Below are 19,917 nucleotides of genomic sequence, written 5' to 3' on the forward strand. Positions count from 1 at the left end.
CTTAGACTCTATCTTAAAATAAAAAGGACTAGGGGGGTTGGGATTGTGGCTCAGCGGTAGAACCCTCGGTAGAGCACCGGCGGGACCTGGGTTCGATCCTCAGCACCACATAGAAATAAAGGCATTGTGTTGTATCCATCTACACCTTAAAAAAATATATATTTTTTTAAAAAAAAAAGGATTAGGGATGTAGCTCAGTGATAATGCACTACTGGGTTCAATCCCAAGAAAGAAAGAAGGGAAGGACCCAGGAAGGAGGGAAGAAGGAAGGTCAGGAGGAAGGAACTGTCCATACCAAATGTTTTATAAAAATGCTCCTACCAGTTTTTTTTTAATAGCCAAAAATTAGAAACAACCCAAATGTCCATTAACAGATGAAGAGATAAATTGTGATCTATCAATATAATGAAACACTACTTAGCAATACAAAGGAATAAATAAGCTGAATGTGGTCACACCCACCTATAACCCTAGTGATTTGGGAAGCTGAACATAGCAGGAGGATCCCAAATTGACAGCCAGTTTCTGCAACTTAATGAGACCCTATCTCAAAATAAAAAATAAAAAGAATTGGAGATATAGCTCAGTGGCAAAATGCCCCTAGGTTCAATCTCCAGTACCAAAAAACAAACAACAAAAACTATTTATCTACACATGAATCTCAAAACAAAATATATATATATATATATATTTTTTTTATGCAATATATATATATATATATTGCATAATTTCAAATAAGTCACATGCAAATTAATCCACATTGCAGAGACTAATGGTTCCCTGGAGAATGGGCAAAGAAGGGATTACAAAAGGGCATAAAAAAACCTTTTTTTTTTTTTTTTTAACAAGTCCACATACATTCACACCCACATTATGTATGCATTAAATAGACTGATAGAAGAAACTTTAAGTATGACAGTTGCACATGAGGGAACTCATTAACAAAGAACAAAATGAAAAAGAACTTTTCATTTTTTTGTCTTTCTTTGGATTTCAAATCATATAAATATACTGTCCACTCAGAAATTTTAAAAGCCAGACTAGCAGAAATCATTCTTAAAGAGCATTATTTTAGCCCCATATAAGACTTCTTTAACCACTTTGATTTTATGTCATGACTTCTGTCAAATTTATCATATAACAATATATTGATTACATCAGGCAATTATCCTTTATCAGAATTCCGTAGAAAAATTCCTTTTAGATGGGCGAGGTGGCTCATGCTTGTAATCCCAGCAGCTCGAGAGGCTAAGGCAAGAGGATGGCAAGTTCAAAGTCAGCCTCAGCAACTTAGTAAGGCCTTGTCTTAAAAAAATAAAAACTAAAAGTGGGCTAGGGATGTGACTCAGTGGTTAAGTGCCCCTGGGTTCAATCCCTGGTACCAAAAAGAAAAGAAAAATTCATTTTAGAACAATAAAGCTTGCAGGCTGGGGTTGTGGCTCGGTGGTATAGTGCTTGCCTAGCACATGTGAGGCCCTGGGTTCAATTCTCAGCATCACATATAAATTTAAAAAAAAAAAAAAAAAAAAGCTGGGAAAATAAGATGGGTCATGGATAAGTGTTTTTAAAAATGCAAGCTTTATTGTTTTTTTTAAAAAAATTTTTTCTTTTAATAATTTTTTAGTTGTCAATAGACCTTTTTTTTTTTTTTGGCTAGGCAAGTGCTCTACTACTGAGCTACTGGAAATTCCTAGCCCTTTTTATTTTTTGTGATAAAATTCCATTAAATTCCACAGGTTGGCTTTGAACTTATAGTTGATCTTCCTGCCTCAGCCTCCTGAGTAGCTGAGAATATAAGTGTGTACCATCACACCAAGCGAGCTTTATTTTTTCTTCATTTTTTTCAGTGATTAAGTTGCATTGTGTTATACTGTATGAAATCAATAAGCAACATTAATTTGTTCTATAATCCACTCAGTAATTAATTATACTTAATAATGATTAATTCTGATCTAGCTACTGTAAATATTTCCAAATGGGTTTCTCCAAATACATTCAGCAACCGTACTATATTTGTTCCAATTCATTTTTATGCATCGAAATGGTCAAAAAAGATTTAATTTTAAGACCAAGCTACCTGAATTAATGATTGCTAGCATCATTAATTTCATGGTCTATGGAAATTGCAAAACAATATCACAAAGTGTTTCAATAAGATTTCCTGAAATGATATGACAATGCTATTTTGTAATTGTTTTAAGTGAGAAATCATTCTAATCCCAAATGTACACAGGCCTATCCTCCTTTTTTGACATCTATCAAATATGTGTGAAACAATTAGACAAACAAAAAACAGAAACAAAAACAACACTCACCAGTAGCACAGATGGCTTTGTAAAGCAAATAAGTATTCATTAAAACTTTCAATAGGTTTCTCCTGTAGCACATAGTCAATGCGTTGGCCTCCATTCAGCTTTCCTACATTGATGGGAGGGACTTCTTCTTTAACTGCTGCAGAGGTCTCATCCGCATTAACATCTGGATATGAAAGAGCTATCATAAATACCAAAGAGCTTTCGAACCTCTAGGGTTTTGTCCTGTTACTTCCTTTCATATGAGCTACTCTCTATTCAGAGAGCAATTTTCCATATTCTTCCTCTCAATCTCCTTAAAAGATCCTCCTCCAGTCACACAAATTTTGCCCAATCCCTTTTCTTTTGCTCATCACATCACATTACTTGTACCTTCAACAGTTAAGTAACTTGCCTTAAATTTATAAACTAAATGCAAACAAGGATATTGCTCTTTAGAAAACTGAAAGCTAAGAGTAAAACTGAGTAGAGAATCCTAGCTCATTCCCAGCAATGAAATTAAAACTGACCCACAAATATGAATATTCCTCCAGTAAAAGCAAGGTACCAAAGTAGGCTCATAACATCATTTCCATAGTTTCAAATTGAGGAATGTTTTCAAGCCTAGTTAATAGCTTCTCTGGACATTTTCCCTTATATACAATGTTTTTCCAATTTGTGGCTATTAGGATAACAGAAAAGGTTAGCGGAGATGAAAACCAATTAGGACTCAAGAGTATACAATACAAAAGGAAAGAAGGCCCTTGGAAAATAAGAACTCCACATCATGGAGTTCTCCCTTATTTGGCCTGATGCTAATAATCAATGTGTACAGTGTGACTGACCACTGGACTTCTCCAAACTTGATTCAGGTTCTGCTTCAGCTTCTTCTGCAGTTTCTGAAGCTTGTAAGGCAGGATATGGAGCTCTGGTGAAAGATTTCCAAGCCATCCGCAGTGAACCTAGCAAGTTGTTCTTAAGGTCCATACTCATCCTGGTCAAGCCCTCTCTCAATTCTGAAACGTTTATGAATAAAGAATGTTGAATGTTTTAAAAGACTTAGGTTATAACACAACAAAAAAGACTGAATGATGAATGAGGTCCATTTAGTTTGTGCTGGCTGGAGGTCTAGAATTATCAAGTTCTACACACAAACTTACCTAAGTGCATTCGCTTCCTGCCTTTATGATGTGGGATCAGCATTGGTTCAAATTCCATTCCTGGGACCACCATTGGTTCAATCCTATAAGCCACAGGATCAAACTACATAGGAAAAATAATAGCTATACTTATCTGTGCTAAAGACAGTCTGAGAAGCTGTATCCTAGGCAAGTATAAGTTCAAGTGCTTGCCTAGCATGTGTGCAGCCCTATGTTCAATGTTAGTACTACAAATAATTTTTTTTTAAAATTATAAGTTCACTTAATTTCTTAAAAAGGTACAGTTGTTCTGACCCACCACTTCCAGATTAATACTATTATAATAAATTCTCATTACTATACAATGGTATAGAAAAAAACAAATCAATACAATACAAAGTCACATGTTCTTCATCAATAAGCCCTCAAGTTCAGGTAAAACCACAATAACTGTAGGATGCTTACAGGATGGTAAATATTGAAGAAACCTTTGCATGTTGGAAATTTATAATTGGGATCAATTCTTTTTAGTCCTCGAACAGTAAGGAACATTCCAATGGGAGATCCAAAGGCAAAGAATATTTCTGGTTTATAGATGAGCCGGGGATATTTTACAGAAACCTGGAAGGAGCAAATAGAAGCATCTCTCACTACTAACAAAAATTACATCTGTTCCAACTAAACCAATAGAAGCAATAAAAAAAAAACAATCAAACAGAATTAGTATTGTTACCTGCCCAATGACAACATCTAGATATTCATCATTTCTAGTATCATCAATACTACTGCAGAATTCAGATTCTTTGGAGATATTCACTGCTGAAGCTGACTGTGTGGTTTGTCTATTAATACCCTAAAGAACAGACAATTGTTAGGTAGAGCTACTATACAGTAAAAATAATCAAATGATTATATAGGTTTCTACTGGCTTGAAAGAATACTTGGGAACATCTTTAAATGGCAGCCAATAATTCTAGGAAGAAGCCCTCAAAAAAAAAAAAAAAAGATAACACCACTAGCAACAGTAGTTGCCTTAATTATAAATTAACATCCCTGTGTGCTCTAAAATGATGGAGGATATAAAGTCCTTTGGACAGCAGCTGAAAAATTTATGCACCCGTTATGAGAAAAAACAATAGCAAAGCATTGTGGCAAGAAATGTCAAGGATTGCTAAGGAGTTCTATGACCTTCTGTGACAAGATGTCATACTGGTACAGAATATAATAAATACTGAACCAAGAATTGGGTCTTAAAAAAAGGAACTGAGCCATCTGCTAAAAATTTGGAAAAGAGTTAACTACTAAACTATGGAAAGAAATACAATGGCCAGAAAATAACAATGTGGAACTGTTACAACAGGGATAAACTTTAAGAACATTATGTTAAATGAAACAGATCAATCACAAAAGGTCATATATTATATAATTCCTCTTATATGGAATATCTAAAATAAGCAAATCCAGAGAGACAGAAATAGATTAATGGTTGATAGAAGCTGGGACAGAAGGGAATAAGGAGTATCTGTAAATGGGTATGAGCTTTCTTCTAAAGGTGATGGAAATGTTCTGGAATTAGTGCTCATGATTACAAAACTCTTGTGAATATACTAAAAACTACTGAAATACACACTCTAAAATGGTGACGTTTATGATATGTGACATGAATTTTATCTCAATAAAGTTGGTTCTTCAGAAAGCAGGAGTAATCCTGGGGAGGTAAGAATCCCCAAGCTAATAACATTTTTAAGGCTCTGGATAAAGAAAATGTGTTTATTTTCAAAAAGAAGACCCAAAGATCAATTATCAAAAGTGCTTAGCTAAACCAGGCACTTTGGCATGTGCCTGTAATCCCAGGTACTGGGAAAGGCCAAGGCAGGAGGCTCACCAATCAAGACCAGCCTGGGCAACATAGTGAGACCCTGTCCCCCCCAAAAAACACAAAATCTTCCTAGCTAGCCAGGCATGTGGTGTGCCCCTATTGTCCCAGCTACTCAAGAGGCTTAGATTCGCGGCTCTCCCGAGCCCAGGAGTTTTAGGTCAGCCTGGGCAACATACCTGAACCCCATCTCAAAAAAAAAAAAAGAAAGAAAAGAAAAACTGTTTAGCTCCTCAGAGTAAATACCTCATAAAGCTTAAGGATACACCATAGATGTCAAAAGAACTGCTTAGGCCAATGAGCTATGTTGGGCACATACCACTGAATTTTTTCTGGTCCTGAAATAGTTTAGTATCTTCTTTCTTGGTCCTAAGGGAATTCCCATTTCCTGAAGATCTTTGTCTGTACATAAAGCCTAGGCATAGAAAACCAAGTATTTTTTATTTCTAGGCAAAATAAAACCAATTAAATATCCTGTTCCCTGAGAGGGATAAGATCTAGGCACTCCGTTGTTCTTTGCTCTATACTGCTGTGGCTTTTTTGTGGTACATCATCATTAATAACTTCAAGAAGAAAAGACTGTTTTATTCATAAAACAACCTAAAGAAGAATAGAAAGTGTCAGTAACTAAAATCGGTCAATGATAACAACAGATAATATTTTGTACTGTTAAAAAAACAATAATCTAGAGAAGCTGAATATCTACTAACTTCATGATAGAAAAACCCTCTTGATTTCCATGCTCAATTAGATGTCTCATTTCTGAGAATTATACTCCTAATGGACACAAGAAGTGAAAAAATATAGCCAACATAGAAGCATAACACAAAACAGAATCAATACCTCAACTTAACTGCCACTCATCTTATTAGGAAGGGCTTCCTTTGCCCTCTCAAGACTTAGTTAACTCATCTTATTATACATTCTGATATCCCTGTGTACTTTTCCTTATTAGTTCCTACCATAATTGAAATTAATTATATGTGTCATTATTTAATGTGTCTTCCTAACTACATACATGATGAGGTCAGGAACCATATCAGTCTTATTACCATTTTACCTCTAGTCCTTTGTATAGTATACTCATCATAGTAAACATTTACTAAATATCTATTAAGTAAATGAATGTCTATCACAAACTAGAAAAAAGCATAACCAAAGTGGGAAAAACAGAAACATAGAAAAGCAAATAGTAACACAGATCATGAAAGTGTAAAAGAAAGTAATAGTTGCAAAAGTTAACGTTCAGTTAGAGGTTCATTCTTGCCCTCCTATTTTCTCCAAGTTGTGCCAATGTTTGCTCCATTGCTAAATGAATATCAATGTGGCTCAACTGAAATTTGAACTTCTGTAGAGCAAAGACCACTTTATATGATAAAAAATAAACAGTGCTAAAGAATATTTTAAAAAGTATTTTTTAGTTGTAGATGGACACAATACCTGTATTTTGTTTATTTTTATGAGGTGCTGGGATTGAACTCAGTGCCTCACGCATGCTCGGCAAGCACTCTACCACTGAGCCACAATCCCAGTCCCTAAATACATTTTTAATGATGCCGAAGTATTTATGACTAAAAGTATTTATGACTAAAAAGCAAGGGCAGACTCTTAGTAAATGTGATAATAAAAATACTGAAAATGGTTTGGTATAAAGTTTTAAAAGGTTATTTTTACCAGAGCTTCCTTATCTACTTTCTCCTTTTCAAAGACATTAAAGAATTCAGAGAGTTGAAGTTTCTTCAAATCTTCCTCTAGTGTTGGTGCATCTCCTTGATCCACAGCAATATTTACTGAACCCTAAAAATTAAATCATAAAGCTTATATTCTCAAAATTCATTGTTTCCTTAAACAATATTTTGTGATTTGAAATATTAAATTCCCATAGTAATGTATATTAACTTTAAATAGTTACTTATGCAAATATAAATGAAAACTAACCTCCAAGTTTTTGCAACTTCAGTAGAAAATACATTTTTAAATGAATGAGGGAATGAACAATTTACAAGTATTTACTGAGCTCTTATTAGGGAAACAGAGCTTAAGAAATAACACAGTCTAAGACAAAGCACTTGCCCTGGAAGAAGAACTCATGGTCCTCTAGGAGGAATTGGACACTTAGATAAAAGGAAAAAATACAAGATAGTATCTGTGAAGTACCAAATCAATGGTATCAATAATACATGTTCATAGGAATTCATTTAATTAAAATGTATGTTTAAACATAAGTACCCCCATTGCTTTCAAACAGAATTTCTATAAATAATATCAATTTGCATCTAATTCATTCTTCATTTTTCTTTCATCCAAACTCCAATTAGTTCAATGATCCTATAATTCTATAAATAGATCAGTAGTGATTATTTATAAAAGACACCTATGATTATTTTAGAGTACGGTAACTATTTGTAGATGCATATTACTATCTTGCTTCTATAACCCAAAAATGAAAGATAATTACCAGCCTGTTAAAATTAAAATTAATGTAAATTTCAACATCATGTTATGATACTAAACTCAATTAAAAGCAAAAAATAAATCTAAAAATATAAAATGCTTTAATATTTTATACTACATTAAGAACCTAACTGAACATCTAAATTACCTTTTCACTGTCAATATCCCCCAAAGAATCTTTCTGATTTGTTAGGATATCAAACAATATAAGCGAACCTATAAGTAAAATAGAAGAAAGAAGGGACAATTTCTAAGCATTAGCACTAAATGGCTATCTTTTATACAAATAAAAAAAAGGCATGATCCAATTAATTATACATGTAAGCAAATCTACAAAGCAAGGGAATGTTTCCAAATTACCACCACCACCCTTTCAACCCTTCCAAATTCTTCATCATAGACCACTTTCAGACCTCTGAATTTGATAACGATAAAAGACACTGCATCAAAAAAAAAAGTATTCTCAAACTGTCATATTCCTCCCTGGTTACAAAGAATTCATTTGTTACCTAAACTATGACCAGCAATGGACACACCCCCTTTGAAATCAGGGTTCCTCTGCAGAAAAAGTGTGTATATTCGGTTCATTTCAGAAGCTACTGTGTCCACAATAGTCTGACAGTAGGTGGGGCTATTGTAGAAGAAGACATCCAGAATTGTATCATTGGTGAAATGCCTGAGGCGGTTAATGCTGGGCAGGGTTATTCGCTGTAGATCTCTGAAAAAAATAAAGTATATTTTATTTTACATAGCCACTTCTAAGTAATTATCTAGCTTAGTCTTCAAAATTAGACTCAAGCATTTAATGGTACAACAAACAACTACCAATTTTTTACTGTCAATTTGTTGTTGTTGTTGTTGTTTTTGTTTTGTTACTGGGGGTGAACCCAAGGGCACTTATCCAATGAGCTACATCCCCAGCCTTTTTATTTTTTGAGACAGGGTATCACTACTAAGTTGCTTAGAGTCTTGCTGAATTGCTGAGGCTGGCTTTGAACTTGAGATCTCCCTGCCTCAGTCTCGGAAGACACCAGGATTACAAGCAAGTGCTGCCACACAAGGCAAAACTACCACCAATTTTATAGGAAAAGCAGAGGAAGGAGAAATATGCTTAATGAAGCCAATAACAGATAACCAGCAAAATTCATAGTGTAAGAAACCCTAAAAGTTTCTTCAAAATATAAATAGCAAGAAAATAATGGATAGAGGTAATCAAGAGATTAAGAGAGACTTAAACTTATCATCTAATTACAATTTATGGGCCTTATTTGGGTTTCAGTTTAAAATACATGTGGGTGCATATTTATGTGTGTGTGTGTGTATGTATGTACATATAGAAATTATATGTATTAGACAACTGGAAATTCGAACATTGATTAGATATTTGATGATATTAAAACTACTTTTAGGGATAAAATTGGTGTTATGCTTAAATTTTTTTAAAGTCCTTTAAAATGTACAAACTGAAATTTTTTTAAAATATTTTTTAAGTCATTGATGGACCTTTATTTTATGTATTTGTATGTGGTGCTGAGAGTCAAACCCAGTGCCTCACACATGCTAGGCAAGCACGCTACCACTAAGCCACAATCCCAGCCCAAACTGAAATATTTAGTGATGAAATGATAAGTGGGCTAGAGTTGTGGCTCAGTGGTAAAGCGATTGCCTAGCACATGTGAAGCCCTGTGTTCGATCCTCAGCACCACATATAAATAAAATAAAGTTATTATGTTCACCTACAACTAAAAAAAAAAAAAAAACAATAATAATATGTTGGAGAGAGGCAAGAAGACAGAGCAGAAGCAGCCAAGAATTTAAGCTTGTTGGGGCTAGGTAATTGGTATATGAAGATTCATAAAAGACACTATTTTTGTATATAAATTCTCTTTAATAAAAAGCTTATTAAAAAGATATGAAGGGCTGGGGTTGTGGCTCAGTGGTAGAGAGATTGCCTAGCATGTTCAGGGCCCCAGGTTTGATCCTCAGCACCACATAAATAAATAGATAGATAGATAGATAGATAGATGTATTGTGTCCAACTACAACTAAAAAACAAATATTGGGGGGGAAAAAAGAAAAGATATGAGACTTTTCCTAGAATTCTCAGGATTCAGTTTTCTTTCCCCCCAAGTTAGGATTCATAGAACCCAAGGCCTCACCCCTGCTAAATGCTCTACTACTAAGCTATATCACCAGTTTGCCAGCATTGTTTTTTAACCCCTGAATGACAAAAGAAACAGTGCCCTCCCTCAATGAAGAATTTTTAAAAACAGAAAAAGGAAAGAATATCAGATGCCAAAGGCAAACAAAATTTATATTTAGCAAAGGAAGACTAAAGGTAACATAGTCTAAACCAAATTTCAGTTAAAGCTTTTTCAAAATTCTCTGACAGACTCCTCAAATAATGAACAAGGCTATGTGCCCTTTATAACTTCCTAATGCTAGGTCAAATGTTAAAGAATATGGACTTCATAACTAGTAAGAGCAACATCATGGTGGAGTACGTGGAACATGGAACATACTCGAATCATAGAGTATTAAAAGAACCCAGGCACAGAATCAGAAAAGCCATTTCTAAAACTAGTGTGAAAACAATGCTATTTCCTTTACCTTAGTAAAGCCCCTTCTAGTTCTATTCTAGAGCTATATTATGAACATACTTCTTTCTGGAGAGCACTCAGCCAAAGATCCTCAGTATAAGGCAACCTTCTCTGTTTCTACCATAAAATTTACAATCAAAACTAAAGGTCTTAAGCTTTAAAAAAGCTATCACTAAGGGTTGGTTGGGGTTGTGGCCCAGCAATAGAACTTTCACCAAGCACGTGTGAGGCCCTGGATTCAATCCTCAGCACCACATAAAAATAAGTAAAATAAAGGTATTGTGTCCAAATACAACTAAAAATTATTTAAAAAAGAAAAAAAGCTATTACTTAAAAACACTTTACTAATTATACCTCAAATTATAAATGCTAATAATTTAATTTAGGGAGAGTTCTTCCCTTTTCCTCAAATTTGGACCACTATTCAAATATCACCACAAAAGTAGCAACAAAATTTTGTACATCTTGGAGAATAGTTGGCTTTCGACATGTGAAAACTGAAATGCTAATAAATGATAGAAAGAAAGTAACATTTGGCTTTAATGCTTTAAAAAAAATGAAGCTTTTAAGAGTAAATCAGACATGTTGGCTCACACCAGTAGTTTCAGCAGTTTGGGAGGCTGAGGCATGAAGTTTGCAAGTACAAAGCCAACCTCAGCAACTTAGCAAGCCACTAAGCAACTTGGCAAGACCCTGTCTCAAAATAAAAAGTTAAAAGGGTTGGGGATGTGGCTCAGTGGTTAAGCATCCCTGGGTTAAATCACCAGTACAAAAAAAAAAAAAAAATAGTAGAAACAACAGAATCAGTAAAACACACTGAAGAAATACATAGCTCTGTACTTCTAACCAGGGCTAATACAACAAAGAACTGATGAGCATTTCATAAATTCTCTCTACAGTCAGCCATAACAGAAATATCCTTATGATGATTAGAAAACATTACAATCATAGTCAACAACTCAAGGTATGAGGTTATTACTCACACATCCACACCAGTAGAATGTAATGGACTGTGCCAGTTGACTGGAAGAAACTCTACCCTTCCAATCTGTTGATTTTCCTGAGCTTTTTTAAAATGTGTCTGTAGTAAGTTCAAGGAAACACTGCGAAAATCATTAACTAGAAAAGAAAATCAATTTATGCATTAAAAGTGGAGCGATTAATAGCATCAACTCAGAACGCAACAGATCATGTAGTAATACACCACTTAACTACATTTGCTTAGAACATAAAAATACTAAAGTAATACTCAGGAAAATTAAGAGTGTATATAAAAATATTACCTTTATATAAAACTTGATTTTACCATACAAAATATTTCATCAAAAGAAAAACTAACTTCAAAACTTCTTTGTCATTGGAACTATTAAAAAATATTTCAATATTTTTTAAAAATCACACTGACTGTATATCAACCAATTTTACAGTCAGGTTCCCATCCTAACTTTTCTGGTTCTTTTTTTTTCCCAGGCACCCTTTTTTTTTTCTTTTTCTTTTTTTAAAAATGTTAACAAACTTTATTTTATTCATTTATGCGGAGCTCAGAACTGAACCCAGTGCCTCACACATGCTAGGCAAGCACTCTACTACTGAGCTACAACCCCAGCCCTCCCCCAGGTTTATTGAAGGATAGGAAAAGGGAAAAGGGGACACTTTCAAGGAAGAGTGTAAGTCCTCCCAGGGAGAAGAAGGACCTCTTTTTGGTTCTTACCAATACCTTAGATTTTAAAAATATGTAAAATGAATTTTGAATAGCATTGATTTTAAGAACCATTAGCCAATAGAATAAAACTGGAACAGATTCTGGCTACTACCAAGTTTTAGAGGATATTGCCTTTTAAAATCAAGTTATATTAATGACTTAAATCTTCCAACTATAATATCAAGAGGTTTAACAAAATATGAATTAAAAAATGCGTAAGGCTTGTTATTCTTTTAAACTTCATCATTTTTATGGTTCCCTTTAATTTTGCAATGGTTAGAAATAGGAGCAATACACCATAATTTTTTTTTTTTTTTAAACAGGGATTAAGAGTTTGTTCACTCAAGAACTGCTAGTTAAGAGTATAAACTATTAGCCTCAGGAATTTATTAGCACTTTAGGTCTAGGCTAGGAAGCTTTACTGTCTTGTTGCCTGTCTTTAGCTCTCTAAATCTTATTATGTAGCTAAGACAACAGACCAAAGCTTTCTCTCAGCTGACAGTAGCAGTTCCTTTAATTAGGATCTAACTGTACATGCTTTGCAAACCTACCACACTGTACAATGCTTCGAAAGCGGAGATCACAAGCTGGTCCAATCCCATGGACTACAAAAACCAAGTGATCTATTTGTAAAGGTTCCCCTATAAATAAAATTAAAAAGAAAAAAATTATTCTATATAATTAATTATGTGTTCTAAATCAAATATCCACAGTGAACAAGTTAAAATAATAATTTAAAATACACAAAATAGCCTTATATTTTAACCACTTACTAAAAGTATGCAGATTTTACTTTGTTTCTCTTTTTATCTCGAAGTCTGTGAAAAATGTTTCTAGGTTTTTAAGACGCTTTAAGTGCAAACTTACAGAAAACTGAAAAACTAGTATAGAAATTCCCATGAATTTTTACAGATTCAACTTTTTAAATAATTGCCACATTTTTTATTATTCTTTTTATGCAAGTGTGCACACACGTATTTTTCTGAACCATTTGGGAGCAAGTTGCATATGTCATCAGGTATACTTAATTAAAGCTTTAATATGTGTGTTTCCTAAGACTATCCTCTTGCATAACCACAGTACAGTCACCAAATCCAGGCAATTTAGCATTAATAGAATACTTATACCTAATCAATTTTTATCAATTGTACCAATGTTTGATCTCGTTTTGTTTGCTTGTAATACTAAGGATTGAACCCAGGGCCTCATGTGTGCTCTGTAAGCACTCTACCACTGAGCTACATCCCCAGCCCTCTTTTTATTTTTTGGTACTAGGGATCGAACCCAGGGGTGCTTAACCACTGAGCAACATCCCCAGCTCAGTGGATGAGACAGGGTCTAGTTTAGTTGCTGAGGGCTTCACTAAATTGCTGAGGCTGGCTTTGAACTCATGATTCTCCTGCCTCAAATCGCTGGGATTACAGGCATGCACCACTGTGTCCAGCTCCTGTATTATATCTTTAAAGCCTGAAATTTTAAACTCAGCTGGGCACACTGGCAAATGCCTATAATCCCAGCTAATCAGGAGGCTGAGCAAGGAGGATCGCCAAGTTCAACCTGAGCAATTTAGCAAGATCATGTCTCAAAAAATAAAAAGGGCCTAGGGATATAGCCCAGGGGTAGAGTGGCCCTGTATCAGAGGATAGGAAAAATAAAAATAAAATAAATTTAAACTCATCTTTTAAAAATTATAATCAATCTAAGAAACAAATCCTTTCTTCTGCAATATAACTTTTTTTTGGTGGCACTGGGGACTGAACCAGGAGAGTTCTACCTCTGAGATCCATCACCAACTCTTGTTTTTTTATTTTTATTTTGAGATAGGGTCTCAATGAGTTGCCCAGGCAAGCCTAGAACTTGTGATCATCCTGCTTTGGGCTCCCAAGTATCTGCAATCACAGGCGTGCACCACCACACCCAGCTATAAAAGGTATTTTATAATCCAGTTAAGTATAGTTAAACCAATCATAACATAAGTGACTAGAAAACAAAAGATAATCATTAAGTTCTTTCTGAAAAAAAGGTTTTCCTTAGCTGAAAATCTTTAAGGAACCGGCCATGGTGGTACATGCCTGTAATCCCAGCAGCTGGGGAGTCCGAGGCAGGACAATCACAAGTTCAAAGCCACCCTCAGCAACTTAGAAAGGCCCTAAGCAACTTAGTGAGACCCTGTCTCAAAATAAAAAATAAAAAGGGATGGGGTTGGGCTTGTGACTTAGTGGTAGAGTGCTTGCCTAGCATGTGTGAGGCACTGGGTTCGATTCTCAGCACTGCATATAAATAAATAAAGTAGGGCTGGGGATGTGGCTCAATCGGTAGCGCGCTCGCCTGGCATGCGTGCGGCCCGGGGTTCAATCCTCAGCACCACATACAGACAAAGATGTTGTGTCCGCCAAATACTAAAAAATAAATATTAAAATTCTCTCTCTCTCTCCCTCTTTCTCTCTCTCTCTCACTCTTAAAAAAAAATAAATAAAATAAATTTTAAAAAATAAATAAATAAAGTAAAGGTCCTTGGACACTAAAAGAAAAAATTTTCAAAAAAAAGGAGGCTGGGGATGTGGTTCAGTAATTAAGCACCCCTGGTTTTAATCCCCTGTACCCACCCCCTCAAAAAAAACTTCAAGATAGGAATAGCCAGTAATAAATTTCTAGTTTAGCAGGTGAAATAACCAGTTCACCTATATTTAATGCTACCAAATTATACCCATTGCACATATGTCCTCAGCAACTTTAAGTTTTATATCTCTTAGCATATGAAGGGATGCTAACCTTATCTCAGAATAAGCCCATATGATTAAAGATCATTTTAAGCCTTACATAATCCAAATCCATAGAAAAAAGGTCACACTTTAAAAAATAAATATATAAGAAAAAAAATTATTAACAAATATTACCACAATGAATGTCAACAGAGATGTTTTCAACTCCTCTTTTCACTGTTCTTGGTCGACCCTGTTCAGTGGGTGTTGAACCCCACTCATCAGACCCTGCAATTGGCTGGTAATGTACCATGAGCTTAAACAGAAAAAGATCACAGCAGTATAGTCTTCATTATAGACATCTCTATATTATATCGAAGAGTAGTAACCTATCTTTAAATACATATAGTCAAATCTCCACTGGGGTTTTGATATGCAACTTCTACAACTTGAAATAAAAATCCTCAAAATATATGGACTAAAATATACACCTGAAAGATATGCTCACATAGTGTGTCAGTGATTTTCTTAATCCATACTGACATAATTTTGCTTAAGAAAACTCTTTTGTATAAGCTGAGAGGGGTAAATAACAGTACTGGCTCTAAGTTTCATAATGATAAGTTCAATATAAAATCTGCCAAAGGTTATCCTATGTAGAGTCCATAAAAAAAAGAAGCCAATTAAGTTTTCCTTAGTAATGTAATTAATCCTTAATCTCAACATCAGAGAAATGCTTTAATTCACTTTACCTTTGGATTGTGTAATATAATAATTTCTCTGTTTGGAGATTCCAGTTTCTTTTTCCATTCATCCAAAGTCACAGCAAGCCTGTATGTTTCCTTAAAAGAACACATTAATTCATTAGACTTCTCTAATAGCTTTTTTATTAAAACTAACTACAAGAATACTACACGATTAACTGGTTTCAATAAGAATAGCATTCTCCAATTTATCAAATTTAGTTTAAGATTGTTTTAAAATTAGATTAGTATAGGACAAAGAAAAAAAATCATTCCTGTCACCTAGACTACACAATCACTATTCACCATTTTATATACTTCTATCAGCAACAGTAATGTTCTACTCCAGTTTAAAGAAAACAAATATCAATTTTCAGAGAAAGAAAAAGAAAAAGAAATCGATCCTGCCGTCATAGCTGAAATATTATAAATGATTACCTTTAGGGAAATTTTTTACATTTTAATTGGGGAATACTAAAGTCTCCATGTTATTTTAAATTCTGAAATTAAAACTACTTTATCCTGAAATTAATTTGTGAAAATAAATGCTATGAAATATGATGCAGAACCAAACATTCTCTGGAAATTTCACAAAGTAAGTTACAAGAGGAAGAAAAGATTATTAAATGAGAAAAGAAAAAAATGAAGAAAATGGTAAGTAAAAAAGGCTAAAAGCAAACCTCTAAAACTTGGCTGAAGCTTTCTGAGTAGGGAACATATTTATTGTCTTTTTCTCCCTTGTAAAACCAAGTACATCGTCTCACTTCTGATGCAAGTTCATCCCAGTACACAGCATATCTCATCCTCTCCCCCAAATGAACATCATATCTGCCCCCATCAGTGGGGACAACTCTCCCATTACAATCTTTTCCTATTAAAAGTCAGAAAACAAAAAGAATTTGAAAGGGGAAAAGAAATACATGTTTCACAATATATTTCCCAAAATATAATTATAAGTTATATTCTAATATTATGAAACACATGGAATAGTTTCTACTTGGCTAAACATTAAAAAGAAAGAAAGAGGGGCTGGGGATGTGGCTCAGTGGTAGAGTGCTCGCCTAGTATGGGTGAGGCACTGGGTTTGATCCCCAGCACCACATAAAAATAAATGAATAAAAATAAAGGCATTATGTCCACCTACAATTAAAAAAAAATTAAAAGAAATTTAATACACATCTTTTTCCTAGTTTTAATGAAACATGAAAAAAAAATACTATGCAGTTTTGCTTTTGTTTCTAAGGAAAGATAATAATACCTCTTTAAAAAGGAGTTTAGGGGTTCAGGGTGTAGCTCAGTGGTAGAGTGATTGCCTAACATGTGTGAGGCCCTGGATTCAATCTCGAGTACCAAAAAACAAAAAGCATCTTTTTTCCAAATTTTTGGTTTAAGGAACTAAAAATGCAACTTAATGTCAATCATGATGACATAGTGTAACTAGCACCATTCCTGTATCATAAAATAAGAAAAAAACAACACATAAGAAAGTTCATTCTTCTGAAATTCTTCTACCCTACCTTGATTAACCAAAACTGAAACACAAGTTAGAATATAAAAATATTACTGGGGGCTGAGGTTGTGACTCAGTGGTAGAGCATTTGTCTCACATGTGTGAAGCATTGGGTTCAATTCTCAGCACTACATATAAATAAATTAATAAAATAAAAGTCAATCAACAACTAAAAAAATATTTTAAAAAATATATTACTAGGCCAGGTGTGGTAGCACAAGCCTGTAATCTCAGCAGCTCAGGAGGCTGAGACAGGAGGATCATGAGTTCAAAGACAGCCTCAGTAATGCGGAGGCATTAAGCAACTAACTCAGTGAGATCCTGAGTCTAAATAAAATATGGCTGAGGATGTAGCCTAAAGAGTTCAATCCCCAGTTTAAAAAAAAAAAAATTACTGGATAACTATGCAGAAATTATAACAGGAATTGTTTTCAAGATACAGAGCAAGTTTTTGAATATTATAAATGATTAGCTGGGCACTAATATGGAACTCTGATATAAAAATTCTACTTAACTGGGGCTGGAGGTATAGCTTAGTGATAAAGCACTTGTTTAATTAATGGGAAAAAGCTAAAATGTACTTTTAATAGTGCTTTATAAAAGTTATTACATTATAGTTAGAGATGAGTCTATATTACAAGCCATCATTATCATCCTACCAGAGCCATATGCTTCTTCCAGTTGTTGTGAATCTTCAGAGTTGAAAGGAATCCATGTCTCCTTGGAATCTATTATTTTACAATAAAACCAATGTGGAGAAACTGGTTCATACAAACTGCCAGCATCCATGTCTATTAGCTCAAAGGAACTACATGAGTTTGGTGATGGGGAAGGATCTGACTGAGACAAATGCTCCTGGTGTGATTCCACAGATGACATTTCGCCCTCTAAAAGACAAGATAAAAACTATCAGGAAATCATTTTTCCTCTATCACCAATGTAATTGCTAAAGCTATGCACATGCATACACAAACACACACACACACACACACACACACACACACACTGGTCACTTTAAGAAGTCACTTCTGGAGGTGAGGACAAATAACCTAAAGAGGCTACCTAATTTAGAATAAAAATAACAAAGGGAAAATTCTTTAAATGTTTCTATTACATCAGCTATTTTGCACTGAGCTCCCAATGCTCTCTTAACTGCATGGCTTACAAGTTATAAAATAAACCCTAAAACACAAGAAAAAAATGGTCAAAACTGACTGCAACAAAATATCTTACCCCAATTTCCAGTTTAAACCTAGTGCCAAAGGCAGCTAATATATACAACCATTTCTAATAACACCAGGTTTTAGGCTCTGGGCCATTATCACTACGCATTTACTTTACTGGAATCTTAAAATACAGAAAATACAACAATCCACTTAAGAATCAATCATTGTGATTAATCCTCGAAGCGCGCTTACTTAATTAGGGGCTGTGACACAAACTCAAACACAAACCTTGCCAGGGGTCACTATGTGCATGCGCACACCCACTCACAGCGTACAAGTCGTAGGTGGAAAGCAACAGTGGGACCTCAAAAGCCTCCCCTCAATCTGACCGATGTGTTTCTATCTCTTATACACACACACACACAAAATGAGGCAAGGACTGCAGGCATCAAAAGTATGCTCCTGCGTGAGAAAGCTCGGCAGCTCGGCAGCTCAGCACGGGGCATAGCGGAATGGCAAACACCTGGCCTGAGTGGAGGCCCTCCGGGCTTTCGGCCCAATGCCCTTTTTCCTAGCACAAACTTACCTCAGCCACCTCGTCCGGTCCCTTCTTCCCCGGACCCAGGCCTTCTGTCGCCCAGTTTCAAGGCTTCAGAATTCGGGGTCCTAATTTCTGCCTCCTTCCTCCAGCCTGGCAGAGAAAAACACCCACCCGCGGACACGAGAATTTTCCAGTTCCCTGGGGCGCAGTCAATACGCTGGGCCCCGCCACTTCCCGGGAGCCGAGGCTACCCCTCCCAGTCGCCGGATCCTAGCCTGAAGCTACGCGTCCTCCTCCGCCCCCGGTTTCGCCATTCCGCAGGGTCTCCAGCCCACCTCCCAGCCGCCAGCCCCAAAACGAGGAGGCGGACTCACCTGGCAGTTCCACCGCCTCTCACGCTTTGCTGCCTTCGCTGAGGGGAACACGACATGTCCCCGCGGCGGCCTTTCCCTGGAGCCCGGGCGAGGCGGGGCGGGGCAGGGCGGAGCCTGCAGCCCCACCCGGCTCGAGCCGAGCCCTGAGCTCCACCGCGCTCCCAGCGGGCGAGTAGCGGGCCAGGCTGCCAGGAGTCAAGGTGAGGTGGCTGTGAGCGCCGCGCCCAAGCCACTAGTGGGGCAAGGAGGGTCGCAGGGGATCTAGGAGGAAGTGTCGCGAGAGGTGGAGGGGATCGCGCGAGACGTGGCTCCTCTTGCGGGCAGGCGTCGGGGCGCGGAGCTCGCTAGGTAGGCGTTCTGCGAGGCGGTGTGCGGTACTCCGAACCCGAGGCCCGAGGCCTTTGAGAAGAAATAAAGGATAACAGTTTTAAAGGAGAATTGAATTTCAGCACAAGAAATGTTCAAGATCAACCAGTGCAACCTCTCACTTAACAAATGGGTAAACAGGCTTCCTGACTCCAGAGGTACTCTGGCTACCCCATCAATGGGCCAGGATGGTGGGGGAACCCAGGAGAGACAAGGATGCTACGCCACTTCTAATAAATACGATGAAAGGAGGTGTTTGGAAAATGTTAATAGTTAGTTGACTCTATCCAGACCTCCCCTTCTGGATGCTGAGAAGGGATATTATTGACATTTGCAAAGATGAAAAGATTATCTCAGGGACTTGGGCTCCTCTTTAGTTTATTAAAATTCAGAACTGCCAAAAAAAAAAGTATCCCTAAAAGATGTACGCTTGATGGAATTCAAAATTCACAA

At 36.0% G+C, this 19,917-nt stretch overlaps 1 protein-coding gene across 4 annotated transcripts in view; it reads right to left on the minus strand.

The window, feature by feature from the left end:
• The window catches only part of Ddhd2 (DDHD domain containing 2), a 50,851-nt gene extending 31,508 nt beyond the window's left edge, over nucleotides 1-19,343 (minus strand). For 2 of the 4 annotated variants that reach the window (XR_013091183.2, XM_076853873.2), the window contains exons 1-17: nucleotides 19,099-19,341; nucleotides 18,770-18,874; nucleotides 17,677-17,904; nucleotides 16,188-16,378; nucleotides 15,517-15,606; nucleotides 14,960-15,080; nucleotides 12,614-12,703; nucleotides 11,344-11,479; nucleotides 8,270-8,478; nucleotides 7,909-7,976; nucleotides 6,981-7,103; nucleotides 5,626-5,721; nucleotides 4,164-4,283; nucleotides 3,896-4,051; nucleotides 3,452-3,554; nucleotides 3,137-3,307; nucleotides 2,316-2,478 (exon numbers count right to left, since the gene is read on the minus strand). Coding sequence is in view for 3 of the 4 variants with exons in the window: in XM_076853873.2 (XP_076709988.1) it covers nucleotides 2,316-2,478; nucleotides 3,137-3,307; nucleotides 3,452-3,554; nucleotides 3,896-4,051; nucleotides 4,164-4,283; nucleotides 5,626-5,721; nucleotides 6,981-7,103; nucleotides 7,909-7,976; nucleotides 8,270-8,478; nucleotides 11,344-11,479; nucleotides 12,614-12,703; nucleotides 14,960-15,080; nucleotides 15,517-15,606; nucleotides 16,188-16,378; nucleotides 17,677-17,896 (2,057 nt within the window). In the remaining variant the exon portion in view is untranslated. Of the gene's footprint in view, nucleotides 1-2,315; nucleotides 2,479-3,136; nucleotides 3,308-3,451; nucleotides 3,555-3,895; nucleotides 4,052-4,163; nucleotides 4,284-5,625; nucleotides 5,722-6,980; nucleotides 7,104-7,908; nucleotides 7,977-8,269; nucleotides 8,479-11,343; nucleotides 11,480-12,613; nucleotides 12,704-14,959; nucleotides 15,081-15,516; nucleotides 15,607-16,187; nucleotides 16,379-17,676; nucleotides 17,905-18,769; nucleotides 18,875-19,098 lie in introns of those variants that run through there. The other 2 variants (XM_076853874.1, XM_076853875.1) reach the window with 2 other exon arrangements.
• Between the last annotated feature and the right edge of the window lie 574 nt (nucleotides 19,344-19,917).

The sequence above is a fragment of the Callospermophilus lateralis genome, chromosome 4 (genome assembly GCF_048772815.1).
Source record: "Callospermophilus lateralis isolate mCalLat2 chromosome 4, mCalLat2.hap1, whole genome shotgun sequence".
NCBI lineage: Eukaryota > Metazoa > Chordata > Mammalia > Rodentia > Sciuridae > Callospermophilus > Callospermophilus lateralis.